Raw genomic sequence first — 21,936 nt, forward strand, 5'->3', positions numbered from 1 at the left:
GCACTAACAAAAAAGCAGCCAGAACAATGAACCCGTTCACACAGGACGACAGCACTTGCCAGACTGGTGCGGAAAACTGCACACTCACAATGCGTAGTGACATCATAGCTAGCAAATGTGCATGCGACAAGTTCAGATTCTGGTTATTTAAAAGTTATAAACTGCTACTGATTTGGCTAAAGGAAACATACACTATGATACTGTTAGGCTCTGTTAAGTCATTTGATATCACATGAAAGTCTCTTGTATAAACTGGAGAATATTAGATTGAAGATAAACCTAAGATATTCATGTTGGTTTGGATAAGTGAGTGGCTGATAATATCAAAGTGGTATATGAGGAATGTAAATCTGCCACATTTAAGTGGTGTGTGCCTCATGTGGACCATTGTTGTTTATATATATGATGATGATGAACAGCCTATTTTTTCTACCTACTGCAGGGTGAAGGCCTCTCCCATTGAGGGAGGTTTGGGTCTACTACTCCCATGGTGACCCAGTCCATATTGGGAGAGTGTATCTATACTTGGGTGAATGAATGTATGAAGGTGGAAGACAATCACAAACATCCAACATCCATGCTAACATGGGATTTGAACCTGCATCCTCTTGGCTGGAGAGCAGATATGTTAACCACTTGGCCAACCAGGCTGGCATTATATATATATATATATATATATATATATATATATAAAATTGGGAACGGCCTGATAGAAGATCTTCAGTTGTTTGCTGATGATGATGTAAAGATAAGCTGGGCAATCAGAAATGCTACTGATATACAGCATTTACAGGATGATTTGAATAGACTGGAAGTGTGGGCAAACAATAATGACTATCAGTTCAATGTTAGGAGGTGTAAAGTTATGCCCTCTGACATGATGAGATATCCATGGCATATTATGCTTGGAGTAACTGATGTGGCTAGAGATCTTGGAGTTATGTGGACAGTGGAAGTTGAAGTTCAAGGATTACATAACAGACATTGACGTAAAGATAGAGAAGATTTTTGCCTCTCTTTGCAGATTTGGTCTTTTTGTTCGGAGAGGATAAAGAAGCTATGGAATGGGTGCCGAGAAGAGTAACAAAGATGATATTGCAATCATGGAATGTAGATTATTAAGGGCAGATTGAAAGTATGCAGACTGTAATAAACAGGAAAAAGAGGTGGTGATATGATAGAAGTCTATAAACTTTTGAAAGGGTGTTATAGGTTATCAGCTGATGGAAGGTAGGGAGAGGACATGGGACACCTGCAGAAGTTAAGTTTATGTGCAGTTAAAGTATGCAGACTAATAAACAGGAAAAAGAGATGGTGATATGATAAAAGTCTATAAACTTTTGAAAGGTTGTTATAGGTTAATTGGCCTGTTGAAGTAGTGAATGCATCCAGTGTGGATGAGTTTTAGAGATAGCATCTATAGCCTTCCTCAGTGAGCACTTGACTCCCTGAAGGTTTCTGCTAATATTTTTAGGTATCATGTTGGGGCGATTTGAATGTTTACTGTGCCTTCATGAGCAGGCATATTTTCTTGCAACTGGTTGACAATGAGTTACTTTTTTTATTTCTCACCCAATATAATGAATAAAATGCTTGTTTACATACTTTGTGTGCTGCTTTTTTAAAATATCAGGGAGTTGTACAAAGATTTTGGTAGTTTACTTATGTGATTTTTTTTTTTAAGTAAACACAAGTAATATTTGTTGGGTAAGGCTGGCTACCTTAGAAATTTCACAATTTAAAAAAAAAAAAATTTAATAGATATTTTCCATCTAATTTAGCAGTACTGAATCAGATAATTAGTAAAATATAATTTGCAGCTTAAAAATCAAAGAATTGAACAAAGATTCTGATAGTTTACACATGTGGATACATTTTTTTTCTCTCCAAATTACATCCTTTAGATAAGATTTTATAGCATGCCTCTTAATTGCTTAAAAACTTAGTTGCAATACACAATTTTTTTCTCCTTTATTGTTATTAGGAATGTAAAAAGACTTTGGCCAAAAGAAAAAGGCTTCCAGAAAAAGGATTACCAGCTGAAGAGAAACAACAACCATTTGCTTTATCTCGTGATCCAGGCCATGTTTTAGGTAGTGCACTGACCAACGTAGCTGTAATATTAGGGTTTGCAGCATTCGCTTATACTGTTAAATGTGTTTTAATGAGTATCGTTTAGCATTTGTTCAATGGTATGTCATTCATTTACAAGATGTAAAATTAACAAGGACCAATAGGCATTTTCTGTCCACTTAATTCTGAAGATAAGAATTGATGATGGAGAAGATGGAGAATGTCTTTTACTTGAATGAGAAAAGGAACAAAAAGTGAAAAGAATTATGCCATTATTTTTGGATAAGCATACATGTGCCTGAGAGAGATGTTCTTTATCCTTTGAAAATATGTAAAGACAAATGCAAATAAACATTTACTTTCACATAAGTTTCATTGAATATAATTGACACTTTAATAATTGAAAGGTTCAGTTTATTTCATTTTTTTTAAATAGTTAACTGTTTCTCTAAAAAGGTCAAGCCAATATTTATGCATCTTATTGTGATTTATCATTCCATATGTTACTCTTTCAATTATTCAAACCCAATAGAATGTCAGATTTGTCAATTTTTATTAAAATAGCTAATATGTTGCAGCTAAGTATATTAACAAATACTGTTGAAGCTAAGATGTATAATTATAAGGAGAAAGTTGAGCAAATTTAGCAAGTAGCAATCTTATTTATATTCACATTGCTGATTTATTATCTCTGGGTAACTTATACAACATATGAGTTTGTATTCTGTGTATAATATTTGGCACATTATCAGATGTTCCAAACAGGATACACAAAATAGAAGTTCTCTTTCTGATTGGTTAGTACTGCAATTTTGTCTTCATATGAAGAATACTTTCAACTGTTGCTATGGGTTCAAAGTTACCATGCAGTTAACTCCTTGTACTTTGTTAAGTTTTACATCATTTTTTTGATTGCTTGATTTTACTAAGTGAAATGACACCAGTTCTTAGTTGTTTCTTAGTTTTGTTAATTGTAATCACCCCTAAGAATTGGTGTTTCAAGAATGTTATGTTTTCAGTTAGGTTGCATACAGCATTCTAGTCCATAGGTAATGAATGTATTTTTATTCAAGTTGTACATATTGTTATCATGTGCATTGCCCTCCTGGCCATTTGGGAAACATTGATGGTGGCTTTAAGTTAAATGCCAATACATTCCAAAAGAAAGGTAAATGTTTTCCTCATTTCTAAATTACAGTCAGAATCCAAATCCTTTGTTTTGATTTTTTGTCACTGTAAAAAAAAAAAAAAAATTCTCAAAGCTAAAAGCTCTTGATTTGATTAGTAATGTAAATCTTGGTGAATCATTATTGATAATTATTCTAAATGAGTACATCTGGATATAATAAACAAAACTGGAAGGTTGATGGTGCCATTGTTTGGAATATGGTTGCATCTTTGATAAATTCTTCACTTAGGAATGACAGAAATTCTGTATCTTTCGGGAAGTGCAAAGAAACCTGTTACCCAACTGCAGCTAGATGTTTACATTTTTTTTGAAAACTTAAATCATTTTACAGAATCAGAGGATGAATGTAATAACTCCTGAAATTAAAAGCGCTTTAGTTTCATAGGTGAATCAATTATGGAAAAAAATCTGTTTAAAGGGAATTCTCTTTCTTTTCAGCATTTTAGTTTCAGACAGTCCTGGAGTCTGTTGCACAGACAGTTTTGTTCCACTATTAAAGGGAATTACTCATATGGTGAAAAAACTGTTCTTTGAAAAAGAAATTTTTTTTTCTTAAATAAATGAAAGGTGATTTGTTACAAAAGCTACTGGATAACAATGCTGAAGTCAAGTTAAAAACTCTCTTTCCCCAGCACTTAAAATTTATGTTGTGAGATTTAGCTGCAATGGTTATTGCAAGAAGAAAGGAAGCAAGCTTCAACAACTACTGAGTTTTTTTTTTTTTTTTTTTTTTTTTGTATTGTTCATTAGTAAATGGAATAAGCTTGAATGTTAAACAGAAAACAATTGTACCTCAGCAGTGTAAAGAATCTTTTCATTTATATAAGATTGAAAAAAGAGGAATGATATATTTCATTTCTGACATCTTAATAAATTAGCAATCTGCAATGCAAATGAAACCTTTTATATTTATATAACAAAATGTTAATCTACATAATTATTGCAGTTCAACATATGAGGTATGCATTGGTGAATATTACCTAACCAGAATAGTAAGGTTTATTTCTGAAGTGAAAGAGATAATACTGTATCAAATGCAGCATTTTTAAAATATTAATCCTGAATCTTCATTGTAGAATGCCATTATGCTAGATGTGCATTTCACATCCATGTGCATCCCATCATATTTAGTATACCATGGATTAGCTTGGATAATCCAGTTCTAACCTCAAGACCAAACATTGTACATTTTCAAGTCACTTCATGCTTTCGATTAGCAGGATGGTAGTGGTCTCATATCAGGCAACGAAAATCATCTGCCATCTGAAGAATTCACAAGCATCCAGATTCCATAATAGGATTTGAACCCACAGCCTGTTGAGCAGTAGTGCTGCTATCCATCCAGACTGAGCCACAGCAGAAAAAATAAGAAAGTTTGTGAACATGATTGAATCAGGATAACTGATTTACTTTAAGAAATTGATGTCTGCTAATATATACCCACCCACCCACACACACACACAGTTATGCATGTGTATAACTTCTGATTTAACTACTTTAAAGAATTCTGACAGCCTCATCTTACATCTACTTTGTAATGAGCAGCTACCCAAGTTTTGATTTCCAGTGGATTTTAAACAGAATGACTTTATTTTCTCAATGCATCAGTGTGAAAACAGTGTTACAGATATTTAAAAAATATATGTATGTGTAATACACACACACACACACACACACACACACACCTGTTGTTTTGGTATAAACTAAGTTACATTTAAAGAAATTCAAAAAAAAATTGTAAAAAAAGTACTCTATGTTTATATATTTGCAAATATAACACACACACATCTGTCACAAATCTGTTGTTTTGTTATAAACTAAGTTACGTTTAAAGAAATTCAAAAAAATAGTAAAAAAGTACTTTGTTTATATATTTGCAAATAATACTGTGTAGACCCATACAGTTATAACTTAGTGCAATAAGATTTCCATATCCTAAAACCTCTATGCTAAAATGATATAAATTTTTAAAATTCTTATTTTAGCATCCACAGCAGACTAGAATATCTAAATTTAAAAAAAAAAAAAAAAATATATATATATATATATATATATATATATATGTGTATATATATATATATATATATATATATATATACATACAAATAATACTGTGTGTAGACCCATACAGTTATAACTTAGTGCAATAAGGTTTCCATATCCTAAAACCTGTATGCTAAAATGATATAAATTTTTTAAATTCTTATTTTGGCATCTACAGACAGAATAGAATATCTAAATTTAAAAAAAAAAAAAAAAAATATATATATATATATATATATATATATAATAAAATCTATTCAGTTGAGGAGGTGAATCAAGCATATCTGTATGTATGGCTTTGAACTGAAACATATCCAGATTTGTGTGAATGGAAGAGTTACTCTTTAAAAATCCTGGTTCACTTACTGTTTTTCCATAGTATGAGAAAAATTGACAAGGAAGACAGCATTATCATAAACTCAATTATAATCACATTGCCTTTGTGTATGGGTGGGAGTTACTGCCGAAACCTCTGACAAACAAATGTCAATGTAAGATACAATATGACTGATGTGTAATTTAAAGTATAGCATAAATATATATATCACTGACCTCTAAGTCAGTGGATTATATACTTCTTGCAAATCAAGTTTATATTCAATATACCTGAAGACAGTAGACCCTCTCCATTGTTATCTAATGGTGGAGAGGATTTAGGAGTGATAAGATGGTGACTGGTTTGTGGAATGCTCCTTACAAGCATCGACTGCTAAACTTTGTAACAAAGCTTCTGCAGAAAAGAGGGGGATATGATAAAAACCTCTTGAATAACTTATGTTTCTATTATAGAATAGATGCTAAAGAAATTTTCCAATCCATGAGTGGAGAGAAAGAGAACAAGGGATTTTTCCTTTCGAATTTTTTCGAGAAAAGAATCACTACAATTTTTTTTGCTTGGAAAGCAAACAAGTGAAAATTGTTAGAGACAGTCATGAGTGGTTTGTCTATGAACAAATTTAAGTAAAGAGATACAGTATGATAGGCATTGTCAGTAATGGTATTTTTCCTGAGTTCGACCATCTTAATCTATGAAATAACACAAAGAATGAACAGGGTATATTAACATTATTTCTCTTTGAATGCTGTAACAGTTAATGCCTATCGCTGCATATATATAGGCCTTTTTTTTTTCTTAATTAAATGCCTTCAAGATTTGAAAGATATTGCCTTACTTTTTTACACCAAACAAAATAAAACTTTTTGTTTGGTGTAAAAAATAATGATAGATGCCAAACATTGTCATTTATATTTAGAATTAATGCTTTGGGGAATGTCAATTATTTAAACAAGAATTTGTATTCAAATAAAAGTAGTGGTGGTGTACTGGTTTCTAAGAAAGGTATGCTACTCCTCTACTGAAAAAGTAATTGAGAAACTTAAGTTGCATATTCTTTGTCACACAGGTTGTGTGAGCAAGCTTGTTTTTCTGTTTGTTAGAATGTGTGTGTGTGTATATACACACATGCAATTTTAACGTTACGTATTAAAAAAAAATACAGAATATTTGAATAATAGTCTGATATTAAACATGTTCAGGAATATACAATCTTGAAGATATCTAAACAATTGTATAATTTATTTTTTCTCTCCACTCCTGTTCTGGAATTTAGGAAATCAATTTATTAATTGAAGTGCCCTTTTGTATAAAAATGTTGTGTAAATATAAGGCCAAATGTTCATTAAAGACTTGTGAAGATGCTGCTTCATGTTTTAATATGTATTTCTTATATAAAATTACAATATTACTGGGACAAACACATATTTAACATTTTCTTTAAAAGAAATATACAAGTAAACTTATATTTAGTAGTACTTAATGCATTTTTCAGTTTATAATACTTCATAATTTTTCAGTTCTTGATAGTTTATAATTTTATCTTCCATTAATGTGGAATAGGTTCAGTATCTTTTAAAACTACTGTCTGACCACAGATACGAGAACCTCAGTTGGCTCGGTGCCAACTGAGGTTCTCGTATCTGTGTCAATTCATGTTGAAAGAAATAGGCGATGTACAAATTGGTCACCAATTGCAAACTCATTGCTTTACATGTAAAATTTTCCAACTGTTATACAAGCAAAATAGTTATCCCTTTATAAACTACAATATTCATAAAAGAGAAGTCAATTTTCCAACCTGTAATAATAAAGAACTCATCCCACAATATGGATTGGTTATGGACAGAAATGTCTCACATCTATGGGCATACAGTAAGTAACTCAACTTTTCACAAACCTCTTATGCTATGATTATTCTATCACATAGAATGATGCAGAGAAAAACAGTTGCCTTCCTATGAGATTAACTTGCCTTCAGTTAAAGCGTTTATTTCTTGCTGGATTGAAATGAGGCTTTTCTGCTAAAAGGGCACTGTTGCTATGTCCTATTCAGTTATATTTGTCATGGACAATAATGTCAGCGCTTTGATAGCAATTATTGCATATCTGGCTAGAATAATTAAAAGCCAGCCTAATGTAAAGACATGTTATGATCCCAGTTTTACAGCTTTCACAAACAAGTGCAATTGCATCGTCATGGATGCATTAGCTGGCCAACTAACATAAAATGGTAGATTACTGTACTAACAAAGCTACAAGAAACAGCTGGACTACACAGTTGCTTTGACTTTCATTTTATATTCAATGAAGTACTAGCAGCAGAAATTTATCTTAGCCATTTGACAAGTGTACCAATCAGCACTATTAGCTCCAGAATTTTTTGATAAAATTCTAGGTGAACATTTATGATCAAGGTTTGTTTTACCTGAGCTCTCCACAAGTAAACTTGAAAGTGCTTGCTGTAGATTCCAAACCTATGAAAGCTGATCTTTAAAAGCTTGAATAGCAAAATTCACACCACCCAGAAGATAAAAAAACCTAATCTTGCTCTATTTCTCTCACATAAAAATAAACCGAGATTAGCAGCCAGCTATGCAGTTTTATGAAGGAACTTCAAAAATTTAACATTGCAGCTAGTTTTTTTTTCTTCCTGTTTAAGATTTGAGAATTATATTACCAACATCTTTCATTACCAAGGAGATGTTATATATGACACACAGTCTTGCCATAAATGCTGTTACAACTTTCACACATACTGCTATGATGTCCACAGAATTCTGTGAGCCTGGTTCCGTTAATGGTGCTATGCACAGCCAAAATTCGCATATTTATCAGTAGAGAGTTGTCTAGCTGTACAGGTTAACATGCAGTGGAGAGATTATGAAAACAAGGTAACTGTAGTAGCTCACAAGGTTGGAATGCAACCATATGTTATTTTCAACAGGCTAAAAGCACTTGGGATCAGTAAGATCTATTAATTGTTATTAAAATTTTGCATTATGGGACCTAAGGCTGATGTATAGTCATTAGCCTCTATATACAAGTAGCCCAGTCACAAGATACTTCACGAGCAAACTTTGTTTGCTTACACTTGGATATTAAACTAAGAATATAATTTCTGGACATCTTTAATTTATATTATGAAACTAGTTTGTTTAAGGAATGCATCTGTTATACTTAAACAGACCAAATGGTCCAAAGTTTAGCGATGTCTACGAAAGTCACGTTGTGTGTTGGTGAGAAAATTGCTTTCTAAACATCAGAGAAGTCTGCCATTAACCATTTTCTCAGATATCTTACAAAGATAGCTGGTCAAAGTAATAGGTCGATAATTGTTAGTTTGTGGTTGATCTTTTCCTGGTTTTGGGATGGCAGTGACAGTTGACGTATGGCACAAATCAGGAAACTCGTCATCTAAATATTTTGTTGTGTTGTAAGAGAAGGAGATCCACAGAAGATGGAAGACGTTTTATCATCTCATAATTAATCCATCAGGACCTGCTGCACTGGGGTAGTAAAAGGAGTACTTTAGTTCCTCCTTAATGTATGACTAGCCCATTGGTTGAAAATGTTTAGCTCCAATATTAAAAATTCAAGAGGAGGAAGGGCTGTTGCTGAGATACTAACAAAATATTCTCCCAAAGTGTCTGCAATAGCTTTGGGGTCAGCAACAACACATCCATTACATTCCAAAGGTAAGACAAATAATGTATTTGATTGATCCATGATGTAAATTGAATCCAAGATTATTTTTGACTGATGCCTCACATAACATGCTTTGGTCTGAGCATGTTTGAAAACTATTAGATTTGATGTGGTAGGTTATCTATAAAATACCTCATGCTTTATCCTTTTTGGCTGCTTGTCATTCTGGGTTCGACCAAGGCTTTGAATACAGTGAAAATCTAGATATTTTTGGAATTACAGCTGTTGCTGCCTGGACATACAATGATATGTTTGACTGACTGCTTCAGAATTAAATTTTGAAAGACGAGAAAAAAAAAATACTTCAGTTAATGTCCATGTGCAAAATGGATCAGCCTATGTAGGAGAATATGGTTCCTATGAAGACAGTGCGAACAGCAGGAAAACAAATCGCTTCCATGTATGTTCTCTTCAGCCTCTCACATGAGCAGTAGAAAAATGGCAAGGGAAGCAGATTGCAAGAACTATTGCAGAATATGAGCAGGTAGACATATGGTATTAAGTCTTATTCTGAAGAGGGTGATCGTTATCAACTCAATGGTATGATCTCATCCATTCATGTTGGCACTACCCCACAGTGTTGTGTCCATTAAAGTCACTCATAAGAAATATGGGCTGAGGCAGTGGAAATATAAGATTAAGTTCAATCTCACTTAACTCATAACCCAGTGGTAAATATATAGAACATATTGTAATACGAAATCCCACAGAGAGGCAAATTGCTACAGCTTCAACAGCAGTATTATGCTGGAAGGAGTACACTTGCCCAATAGGACAGCTACTGTTGCTCATGGCATCTCTGGTTCTGTCGTTATGAACAACAGTAAAATGTCTTAAAGGAGGGTTCTTACTGGGATTTTAATATTTCCTGCAGACAGAAACAGAACAGTTGGTACTATTGGAAATATTTTGACAAAATCTGCGACAGTTTCACTGTAGAAATGTTCCTGTTGTTTTGTAGACTTTTCTGATTTCCTTGCTGTGGAGTGTTTACTTTTGTCAGGCTTATATTTATCTATTGATTTAGGTAAATATGTACAGCCAGTGTTTAGGAAAAATGTTTAAATACATCTGATGTGTCAGGATCATTTGGTTAGTGTTTGCTTTTGGTAGATATAGAGGATTATTTTTTCTATAGGGTGTCTGGTGGTTTAAGTTTCATTGCTATCCTTGCTGTAATTTCTCCTCAAAGGGGATTATTTTTGGAGTTGTTTTGGGAGCAAGACTAGGTTTGTGCAACTGATGCATTCCAAGAGAAGCACTCACAATCATAAAGTTCAGTTATGATAGAATAGACATAGGAGCAAGTTATTGTTTTTCTTAACCATCATTGTCTCAGCATAAGAGTATTTCAGACAGATTGTTCTGTTTTATTATTTTTTCTTTTTTTTCATTCTTCCACCTCTGACATGTACAGGAGTAAGCTGGATGATCTTCCTTACACCTGATACATTTAGCTTTCTGCACAGCAAGATTGATTATGATGCTCTTTACTATCATATTGGGCTCAGGTGGTTTAGGTATGCCCATATTTCTGACATTTAAAACATCTGTGGATTACAGCCTAACTAGAGATAAACTGCTTTTACAGATGTTGGAGGTTCAGGTGTTCAGATGGGCAAAGGTGAGGATGTTCCTCGTTTGAACTAGGTCACCAAAGGATGTACCTCATACTTGTCACTCCCTGATCTTTAAGCTCCAAACATATCTCCTCATTTGAAACATCAAGGAGATCCCATTCTGATATCACGGTTCTAGAAGAGTTTAGTGTTTTATGAGGTGTTACTGTAATTGGTATTCTATCCATTAATACCGCTCTGAGTAGTTCTTGTGAATGTTGCAGATGTTTCCACAAGAATATCACCAGAACGTAGTTTCTTAACTGTTATGTGGGATATCCTGCCAGTTCTAAACCATTTTGAATAAAGATGGGCAATGATTTCTCCATTGGCTTTTCACCTGTAGTATGGATGATGAGAAACACGCATTTATACTAGTGTTACCAAGTGACATATCTATAGTATCAGTACTTGGCTGGAATCTTGTGAAGGCCTGAAAAACACGAGGACAAATTATTCATGCTCAAAGGATTTTTTGTTCAGTACCAGAGCTCTCCATCCATCACATAGCCACACATGGATGCCCACTCACTGGCAAACAATGACTGTGCTTGGGAGTGGAAAGCCATGGCTATCCCCAGAAGCTCCACAACAAGCCTGACATCCCCCAGGATCAATGGACAATGGATAAGAGACACTGCTGACCCCCCATTCCAGACTTCCCATCTTGCCAAAGTTCTGCAAGACTACCGGGATCCCCCCCCCCTCTCTGGATGTCAATGGCAAACACAGTTGCAGGGCATTGGACCTAGTGATGGCAGTCTGGAAGACAGGAGAGAGAAAAATATGGAAAGAAAAGCTGGTGGCAGTGATGGGCCAATACCATCACTAGAGGTCCACCAGGAAAGGTGGGGGGGGGGGGGGACAAAGCAGATGGATTCTTTTCATTCGGCCAGAGAATGCAAAACAGGAAGAATCTTATGTAGAAAGTATTTTACCTTGGGCATAATAAATGTTAAAAATACCAAGCTATTTTTAACCTGGTTTTAATCCATTTCCCAAATAAGCAAACAGACAAGTCAAGTTTGCACCTGCACGTATTGGAAGTCTAGCTGACCCTCAAAGTAGTGCAAGACCAAGGCAACTCTTGGTAAAAGTAGAATAAGCTCTGATCACTAATCTTAATATTTACCCTTAATGCAAAGCACATCTCCTGGAGGAGATGTGCTTTGCAGTAGTCTAACTCAGCATGGTGTAATTCTATGTCAGTTATCTGAGAAAGCTAATTCATAAGCGGAATGTTTTTTTTCTTTCCGAAGATGCACTCCTACATGCAAAGAACAATAAACATTTCAACCCTAGCTGCAGTTTGACCTAAACCATTAGGTCAAACTGTTTGCCACTTTTCTGGGCTGAATCATACCAAAACTTTAGCTGGCCACATAACCAAAATTTCATTTTGTTCCCACAAAAGAGTTGGCTGTCATCTACTTTACAAGGCTTATAGTTTCTCTCTCGATGTATATATATATAAAGGGTGTCCCAAAATTCACGCAAGAAATAATTTTGATAGAAAACACAGGTTTTTAATTAAAAATTATAATTTCTTATTGATTCATAAACTATACAGTATAGGGTTATGCATGGAATAGCATATCGGGTAAATGGCCTCCGTGACCATTTTGCATAAATGTGGCTGAATTTTGTTGATACAGCACTCAATTTCCTCCTTCAAGGCATGGGTGGTCGTGGGCTTGTTGGCATAAACCTTAGACTTCAAAAAACCCCAAAGAAAAAAGTCCAATGGCATTAAGTCACATGATCTGGGTGGCCAATTCTGATCACCAAAATGGGAAATTACACAACCAGGAAATGACTCATGCAGTAATTGAATTGTTTCTCGGGCTGTATGGCATGTGGCACCGTCTTGTTGTAACCACATGTCGTCCACATCCCTATCTTGCAATTTAGGCACAAAAAACTGGATTATCATGTTGCGATAGCGAGCACCATTAACTTATTGCCTTACCAGCTACATTTACGAAGAAGAATGGCCCGATGATGCCTCCAGCCCAAAATCCGCACCAAACAGTGACACATTGTGGATGCATTTGTTTCTCAACAATCGCTCGTGGATTTTCTGAACCCCAAATGCAACAATTTTGTCGATTAACGAAGCCATCAAGATGAAAATGAGCCTCATTGCTGAAGATGATTTTGTTCAAAAAATAAGCATCCACTTGTTTCATAATCCATTCAACGAACTCTCTTCACTGTGTGTGGTCAGTAGGCTTCAGTTCTTGAGTCAATTGAACTTTGTAAGCATAACGATGCAAATCTTTCGTAAGAATACGCCGTAGAGAGCTTCTCGAAATGCCCAATTCAAGACCACGGTGCCGAATTGATGTTCTTGGACTCTCACGAACTGCTTCGATGTTTTCTGTTGAAGGACAGTCAGAGCGTATAAGATCACTAATTGATCCAGTTTCCTTGAATTTTTTAATTAATCTTTTCACAGTTGATGAATTTAAATCACAATTCTGACCCTATTTTGTACGAAAATTGCAAACTGTAGCTGCCAAACCTTGATTATTTTTAAAATATTGCTCAACAATGAAAATGCGTTGTTTTTTCGTGTAGCGCTCCATTTTTAATAACCCTGAACTGTCACGCTGTTTTTTTTTCTTGTTGGCAACACTTTACCACACAAATGGCGCTAAATTTAAATCTTGCGTGAATTTTGGGACACCCTGTATGTATATATATATATATATATATATATATCATTTAGAGTGGCCTGTTCTGCCTTAGAGGTCGTTGAATCTCTTAAGAGATCGTCCTGGTTTTCTTTTCCCTAATGGTTTGAAATTTAAGGCCTGTTTTGGTAATCTTTCCGTTTTCATTCTTTCAACATGTTCCATCCATTTATGTTGATTAATTTTAACAGTGGTGAGAGAAAGAATGCCCCATAAAGTTTATCAAAAATAAGGATGGAAAGTTATAGATTCTGAAGACATCATGGAAAGATGGAAACAGTACTTCTAAGAATTATTGGAAGATGCAGGACATGGAAAAAATAGAATCCTAAGAGCAAGATATGCAAGCAAAATAGAAGATCAAAGTGAGGAAATTAATGCAAATGAACTGTTAGCAGCAATAAATAAAATAAAAGTGGCCAAATCAGCAGGCCATGACCAAATAACACCAGAGGTAAAGAATTTAGAAACAAAAGCAATAAAATTTCTTTTACACCTATTCAATGTTGTATGGAAAAAGAAAATTATTCCCAAAGTCAGGGACGTAGCAATAATAATTCCTATATTTAAGAAAGGAGACAACCGTAAATGTGAAAACCATAGAGTAATTTTGCTTTTATGCGTTTCAGGAAAATTATATGCCAGTATTTTAGAAGAGAGGCTTAGGAATCAAATTGAGAATATACTGGATGAAATGCAGTATGGCTTTCGAAAAAATAGAAGCACGTATGATCTTACCTTCAGTCTTAGACAAACATCAGAAAAAACATTGGAATATGGAAAAGAACTACAGATTTTGAAAAGGCCTTTGATCGAGTTCCCAGACACTTAATAGCAACCATACAAAGCCTCTACAAAAGTAACAGAAATTATGTAAGAACCTGTAATAATAGATCAAAAGAATCTGAAACAAATGTAGGAGTGAGGCAAGGCTGTATCCTCAGCCCTCTTCTCTTCATTATAGTAATGGATGAAATTTTAAAGGCATACCAAACAAAAAAGTTCCACCTAGGAAACTGAAAGAAACCATTTCACACATGGCTTTTGCAGATGTAGTGATTCTAGCAAATACAGCTGAAGATTTGCAGTACAACATCATCAACATTTGGTATGAAGAAGAAACAAAGAAAAGGAATATGACCATAAATATAAATATAACAATGATCATATCTATCTAGAAACCAACCAAAACACACAAAAATAGAGAACCATCAACTGGAACAAGTCCACTCCTTTAAATACTTGGGATCATATATACAAGAAGATGGTAGAAATTAACAACAGGATAACCAGGGGAATATGACCATAAATATAAATATAACAATGATCATATCTATCTAGAAACCAACCAAAACACACAAAAATAGAGAACCATCAACTGGAACAAGTCCACTCCTTTAAATACTTGGGATCATATACATATATACAAGAAGATGGTAGAAATTAACAACAGGATAACAAAGCTATTCTATGCAATGAAAGGCCCATTCCTAGATAAAGAAGTCACCCAGAATACCAAAATGGTAGTGTACCATTCAGTGTTTCTACCAATATTAACATACAGTTGCGAGTCTTGGTGTTTAACAACAGGAAACACAAATAAACTACAAACAATTGAAATGAAATATCTTAGGAAAGTGGCACAATGACTAAACCGAATAAGAAATCAAGCTATAATAGGCACCTCTGAACCAATTCATAAACACAAGCCCAACTGAGATGGTTTGGACATCTTAATCGAATGGAAAAAGAATAAAAACTGTATACGAAAGCCAGAAAATAGGAAAAAGAAACATAGGCAGACCCAGGAAAGGTTGGGTTGGCAAAAGGAAATTAAAGAAAAATTGGAAAAGAAGGGAATTAACTGGAAAGAAGCAAAATAACGAGCCTTGAACAGGACTACATGGGAATCTCGATGCTTAAAAGCACAAGAGATCATAGACAAAGAATATGAGAACACAGACTTTAGATACCCCTGCACACAGGAGCAATTGGGAAAAAAAAAAGTGCTGCACAGAAGCTTTTATAAATCAGAGATCAGAGAGGGTGTTGCTGGAATCAACAGAAGTCTTGAAACATACTCCAAACCTCAACAAGCATGGGTGTATAAATTTGCCAAAGATTTCGGAGAGTCATATGAAGAAATTAATACCTGCTTTCTCTCTTATGAACATCCTATAAATAATGCTAATTTGTAAAAAAAACAAGCTTACCTGATGTAGAAAACATAATATGTAGTTCTCTCACTTCCCCCCCCCCCCCCCAACATAGATGGCACCTAATTAGGACTTTAGGCTTTGTGTTGTACATTACAATTGTTCAAACTAGTCCCATTGTTATACTGGATTGTGGTTGTCTCACATACTGTGACAAACTATAATAAATTTAGTTTAATCCTTTATCCAAGTGTAAGCAAACAAAGTTTGCACCTGAAGTATCTTCAGGACAAGCAACTCATGGTAAAGGTAGACTAAGCTATCGTCACTTGTCTTAGTATCTCCCATAATGCAAAAGACATCTCCTTGCAGACTTGTATAATGCTATGCATTGAGGGAAGGGTCATTACCAAGAGGTTTCGACCTTTATTGAGGTTTCGTCAGTGGGAGCCAGTCTCAGAGGTGGTGATACTAAATACACTATTACTTCCACCTTAGTATCACCACCTCTGGGCTTGGCTCCAACTGAAGAGACCTCAATAAAGGTCAAAACTAGTCTGGGTAGTGGTCCTCCCCTTAATGCATAACATTATACATATCCACAAGGAAATGTGTTTTGCATTATGGGAGATACTGAGATAGGAATGATGTTAGTTTGCTCCACCTTTGCAATGAGTTGCCCGGTGTTGTACTACCTTACCCCAGTCCTGAAGATACTTTCAGGCACAAACTTTGTTTCCTCACACTTGGATAAAGGATTAACTAAATTTATTATAGTCTAACCAAGTGAAAAATAAACTTTCAATATCTTTCTCTAAATCCAGAGTAATTTAGCTGGTAATTAGCTTATGGAATTAACAACGCATATAAAGTATATTAATTAAAGGCAACTTTAATGAATAACTTTTATATTTTGGCAATGTCACATTGCCATCTTCAGGAACATAAAATTATGGTATGTGCACGCAGGCACTAACAAAAGCAAATGAGGAAGAAAGCAAGAAACTAATATTGTTCCTAAAGTCCCAATGGTGCCCTCTGGCAGGCTAATTTGGTTGTCTTGGTCGTTGGGTAGAAGTTCTCATAATGTAAGTCTCCCAAATTTGGGGTAGTTTCATGCACCCAAATTTGTTGAGGTTTGGAACGTTTTTTAGAGCTGCTGATGATTCCTTGAATAATCTTTCATACTTAAACTTGCTGCGGTGTATTATTTTAGTTTTCTTCCAACGAATTCTATGGTGGGTATTTAAGGCATGGGCTGCCAGTCCAGAGTGGCTGTACTGGTGAAACCAGATGTTGTCTTTGTGTTCTGAAATCCTGATATTTGCTGTCCTGCCTGTTTGGCCAAAGTAGGACAATTTGCAGCTGCAAGGGACCTGGTATGCACCAGGTAGGTCTAGGGAAAGTGGTTGGTCTTTGGTAGAGCGGATAAGGGATGCCAACTTTTTATATGGTCTGTAACAAGAAATAAGGTCATATTTTTGAGGATATTGGTTATTTTCTCAGAGGTGCCCTGAATGTAGGGGATGGTGATAGATTTGGTGTAATCTTTATTGTGGACGGAGGTTGTGGTTTACTGGTTTCAGTATTTTTTGGGGGTTATAGCCATTGGCTAAGAAAGTGTTGAGGATGTGGTTTAGTTCAGTGGTTAGCGCCTTGTCATCTGAGCAGATTAATTTTGCCTTGTTATAGTGTTTTTATAACCCCATATTGTTGTGAGGGGGGGGGATTGCTGGTGAATGTATCCGCCTGTATCGGTGGGTTTTCTGTAAACAGAGAAAACCAAAGATCCATCAAGCTGGCGAGTGATTCAAGTGTCTAGGAAGGGGAGGGTGTTGTTTTCCTCTTTTTCTAAGGTGAACTGGACTCTGGGGTGTTGGTTGTTTAAGTGTGTTAGGAAGGAGTGGAGTGTATCTGAGCCATGTGGCCAAATAGCGAACACATCATCCACGTATCGAAGCGAAATAGTGCCATTACGTCCCATAGTGGATGGCATTGATTCCCCCACATATAAATTATTACCCAAATATTTAGCCAAAATGCTCGCACACTATAATGGCAACACACCATCACACATAAAAAAACTCAGCCCACTTTAAAGCCAGTATAGAAAACCCTCTCCAACACACTGACATAATGGTCAGTTTTAACGTCTCCTCCCTATTCACTAATGTCCCACTCAAAGAAACCCTAGAGCTCATCCAAGCCAGGTTTCCTCCTGATATCTCAGCCCTGTTTCAGTTCACAATGAACTCAGGCTATTTCATTTGGCAAGGAAAATTCTACAAACAGATAGAGAGGACATCCATGAGTTCAATGAGGCCAATTTCTTTATGGAGACCTTTGAAGAGAAAGCTTTAAACTCCGTCCTACAAAAACCCACTATTTGGCTTCAATACGTGGATGATGTGTTCGCTATTTGGCCACATGGCTCAGATACACTCCACTCCTTTCTAACACACTTAAACAACCAAAACACCCCAGAGTCCAGTTCACCTTAGAAAAAGAGGAAAACAACACCCTCTCCTTCCTAGACACTTTAATCACTCGCCAACTTGATGGATCTTTGGTTTTCTCTGTTTACAGAAAACCCACCCATACTGGCAGATACATTCATCAGCAATCTCTCACCCCCCCCCCCCTCACAACAATGTGGGGTTATAAAAACACTTATATAACAGGGTAAAATTAATCTGCTCAGATGACAAGGCCATAACCACTGAACTAAACCACATCCTCAACACTTTCTTAGCCAATGGCTATAACCCTCCAAAAAATACTGAAACCAGTAAACCACAACCCCCCCCCCCCTCCACAATAAAGATTACACCAAATCTATCACCATCCCTTACATTCAGGGCACCTCTGAGAAAATAACCAATATCCTCAAAAAATATGACCTTACTTCTTGTTACAGACCATATAAAAATTTGGCATCCCTTATCTGCTCTACCACAGACCAACCACTTTCCCTAGACCTACCTGGTGTATACCAGGTCCCTTGCAGCTGCAAATTGTCCTACTTTGGTCAAACAGGCAGGACAGCAAATATCAGGATTTCAGAACACAAGGACTACATCCAGTTTCACCAGTACAGCCACTCTGGGCTGGCAGACCATGCCTCAGATACCCACCATTAGAATTTGTTGGAAGAAAACTAAAATAATACACCGCAGCAAGTTTAAGATTACAAAAGATTACTCAAGGAATCTTCAGCAGCTCTAAAAAACGTTCCAAACCTCAACAAATTTGGGTGCATGAAACTACCCCAAATTTGGGAGACTTACATTATGAAAACTTCTACCCAACGACCAAGACAACCACATTAGCCTGCCAGAGGGCACCATTAGGACTTTAGGAACAATATTAGTTTCTTGCTTTCTTCCTCATTTGCTTTTGTTAGTGCCTGCGTGCACATACCATAATTTTATCTTCCTGAAGATGGCAACGTGACGTTGCCGAAATATAGAAGTTATTCATTAAAGTTGCCTTTAATTAATATACTTTATATGCGTTGTTAATTCCGTAAGCTAATTACCAGTTAAATTACTCTGGATTTAGAGAAAGATATTGAAAGTTTATTTTTCACTTGGTTAGACTATAATAAATTTAGTTTAATCCTTTATCCGAGTGTAAGCAAACAAAGATTGCTCCTTAAAGTATCTTCAGGACTGGGGTAAGGTAGTGTAACACCGGGCAACTCGTTGCAAAGGTGGAGCAAGCTAACATCACTCCTATCTCAGTATCTCCCATAATGGCAAAACACATCTCCTTGCAGATATGTATAATATTATGCATTTTAATAAAAAGGTGGCACACCATTTGGCAATTCCTATGGGTAGAGATGACCTTGCTAATGCTTCTGCCTGGTATCTCCACTTGGGCCTGGCTCCCACTGAAGAGACCTCAATAAAGGTCAAAACTAGTCTGGGTAGTGGTCCTCCCCTTAATGCATAACATTAGACATATCCGCAAGGAGATGTGTTTTGCATTATTTGAGATACTGAGATGTTAGCTTGCTCCACCTTTGCAATGAGTTGCTTGGTGTTGTACTACCTTACCCCAGTCCTGAAGATACTTTCAGGTGCAAACTTTGGTTGCTCACACTTGGATAAAGGATTAAACTAAATTTATTAATTACACCTATTATTTTTAAATATTTTGCAAATTTTATGTTTATATCTTTTTCATATGTAATCATACATCCTAGGTAGTTAAATGAATTCACCTGTTCTAAATCTTATCTATTACTGTTTTAGTTCTTACTGGATCTTGTTCCTTAAAGACCATTGTTTTTTTTTGTTTTTTTTTCTGTTGATATTATCATTCCATAATCTTTGGCTAGCTCATTTAAATTTAAAATATCTTTTTGTAAGTTATCTTCAGAATTTGTAATTATTATTTGGTCATCAACAAAAAGGAATGTGTTTAAGTTCACAGTAAGAAAAAGTTTAATAACTTGATGGAAATTTTTATTCCATTTTATTTCATTTAGATAAATATTAAAAAGTTTGCTGACAAAGGACATCCCTGTTGCTCCTTGGTTTCTCTCTCTCTCTCTCTTACATGATAGTTCATAATTTAATCTTACTTGTATTTGATTATTTTCATATATACTTATATCCTTTAGAATACAAAATTATTTGGTATGTCTTTCTTTTAATATGTTAAATAAAATGCTTCTTTTAACTTTGTCAAAGTCAATAAATGTAATGTGTTTCTAAATTGTATTCTCTTTTCTCTATTATTAATTTTAGGCAAAAGGCTAGGTCTACACATAATCGTCCTTTTCTAAATTCATTCTGTACTTCTAAAATAAAGTTTTCAGAATATTTTATTAGTTTATTTAAAATTCTGCTATATATTTTGAAACAGGAATTTAGAATACTTATACCTCTATAATTTTTAAGGTCATCTCTACTACCGTTTTTCAATTCTATTGGTGGGTTACTTGTTGAATAAATTTTATTTAAAAATAAGTCTTTCTTTGAACCTTATTTCTGCATATTTATTTATATAATTCTGAACCTAATTTATCTTCTCCAGGTGATTTTCCGTTTCTTGCTGATTTCTAATTCTTTAGTTATTTCCTTTTCATTAAATGTTTGCCAGTTATATTTTTTAAAAATATTTATCTGTCCACAATTCTGTATAGAAATTCTAATTTCAATTCTGTGTTTCATTTTCTTAAACATCTGTACTTAAATGTTTCAAAATCTTATATACATGGGGTCTTATTTTACACACACACACACACACACACTGGGGAAGGGGCTCTGCCCCTAAACACCTAGAAAAATGATATTATTAAATTAAAGCAACTGATATAACCACAAGGAAGAACGTGAGGATATAAGAATATAAGTTACCTTCATACTTCTCCTATTAGTGTGTTCTTTCTTATGGTTATATCAGTTGCTTTAATATCATTCCTTTTTTTGTTCTAGGTGTTTACCAGACTCCCCCCCCCATGTACATATATATCAATGGCAGCACATGCAATTTCAGTTAGGGGTGCTGTCTTATGCAACCCACACTACAAAATTGACATCAATTTGAATGTATGATTGTATTTTTATCGATGTATGAAAGTTTTTAAAAGTGCATAGCACATCAACACTCATCTTAATTGGTTCCAATGCAATTAATTGTAGGATACTTTGAATTCTTTAATTTTTCAATCAATTCTAACCAAATCTGCATAGAGTGGGAGACAGTTTGTTTTGAGATATATTGGAAAACAATAATGGAAGGAGAATGCTATATTTGATTGGCATATTTGTATTACTCAAAGGTGTAATTTGGAAGAGGACAAGGTTTATCTCCTTCAGCTACAATCATACAATCTGCGAAATTTCTTGCAGAAAACGGGACATTCAATAGATTGTCAACACTGTTTCCACTTGGTAAATATGGGCAAAAAAAGTTAAATTATTTATAGAAAATTATATATTAAGTCTGTATTGGAGAGAAAGAACATACTAGTAGCAGAGTTATGATGGTAACTTAGAACATATGAGGATGTAAGAATATGTTACCTTCATAACTCTGCTACTAGTATGTTCTTTCTTGTGGTTATATCAGTTGCTTTAATATCATTTTTATTCTAGGTGTTAAT

The 21,936-nt window shown here is 34.9% G+C and overlaps 1 protein-coding gene across 1 annotated transcript in view; it reads left to right on the top strand.

Annotated features, from left to right (window-relative positions):
• Positions 1–7,009, top strand: part of LOC150100075 (ubiquitin-conjugating enzyme E2 J2-like) — a 132,180-nt gene extending 125,171 nt beyond the window's left edge. The window contains exon 7 of the mRNA XM_090402572.1: positions 1,985–7,009. Within this exon, the coding sequence (XP_090258698.1) occupies positions 1,985–2,179 (195 nt within the window). The 3' untranslated portion in view covers positions 2,180–7,009. The remainder of the gene's footprint in view (positions 1–1,984) is intronic.
• The last annotated feature ends 14,927 nt before the right edge of the window (positions 7,010–21,936 follow it).

This window comes from Typopeltis vanoorti, chromosome 13, assembly GCF_054136105.1.
Source record: "Typopeltis vanoorti isolate ZY-2024b chromosome 13, IOZ_Tvanoo_1.0, whole genome shotgun sequence".
Classification (NCBI taxonomy): domain Eukaryota; kingdom Metazoa; phylum Arthropoda; class Arachnida; order Uropygi; family Thelyphonidae; genus Typopeltis; species Typopeltis vanoorti.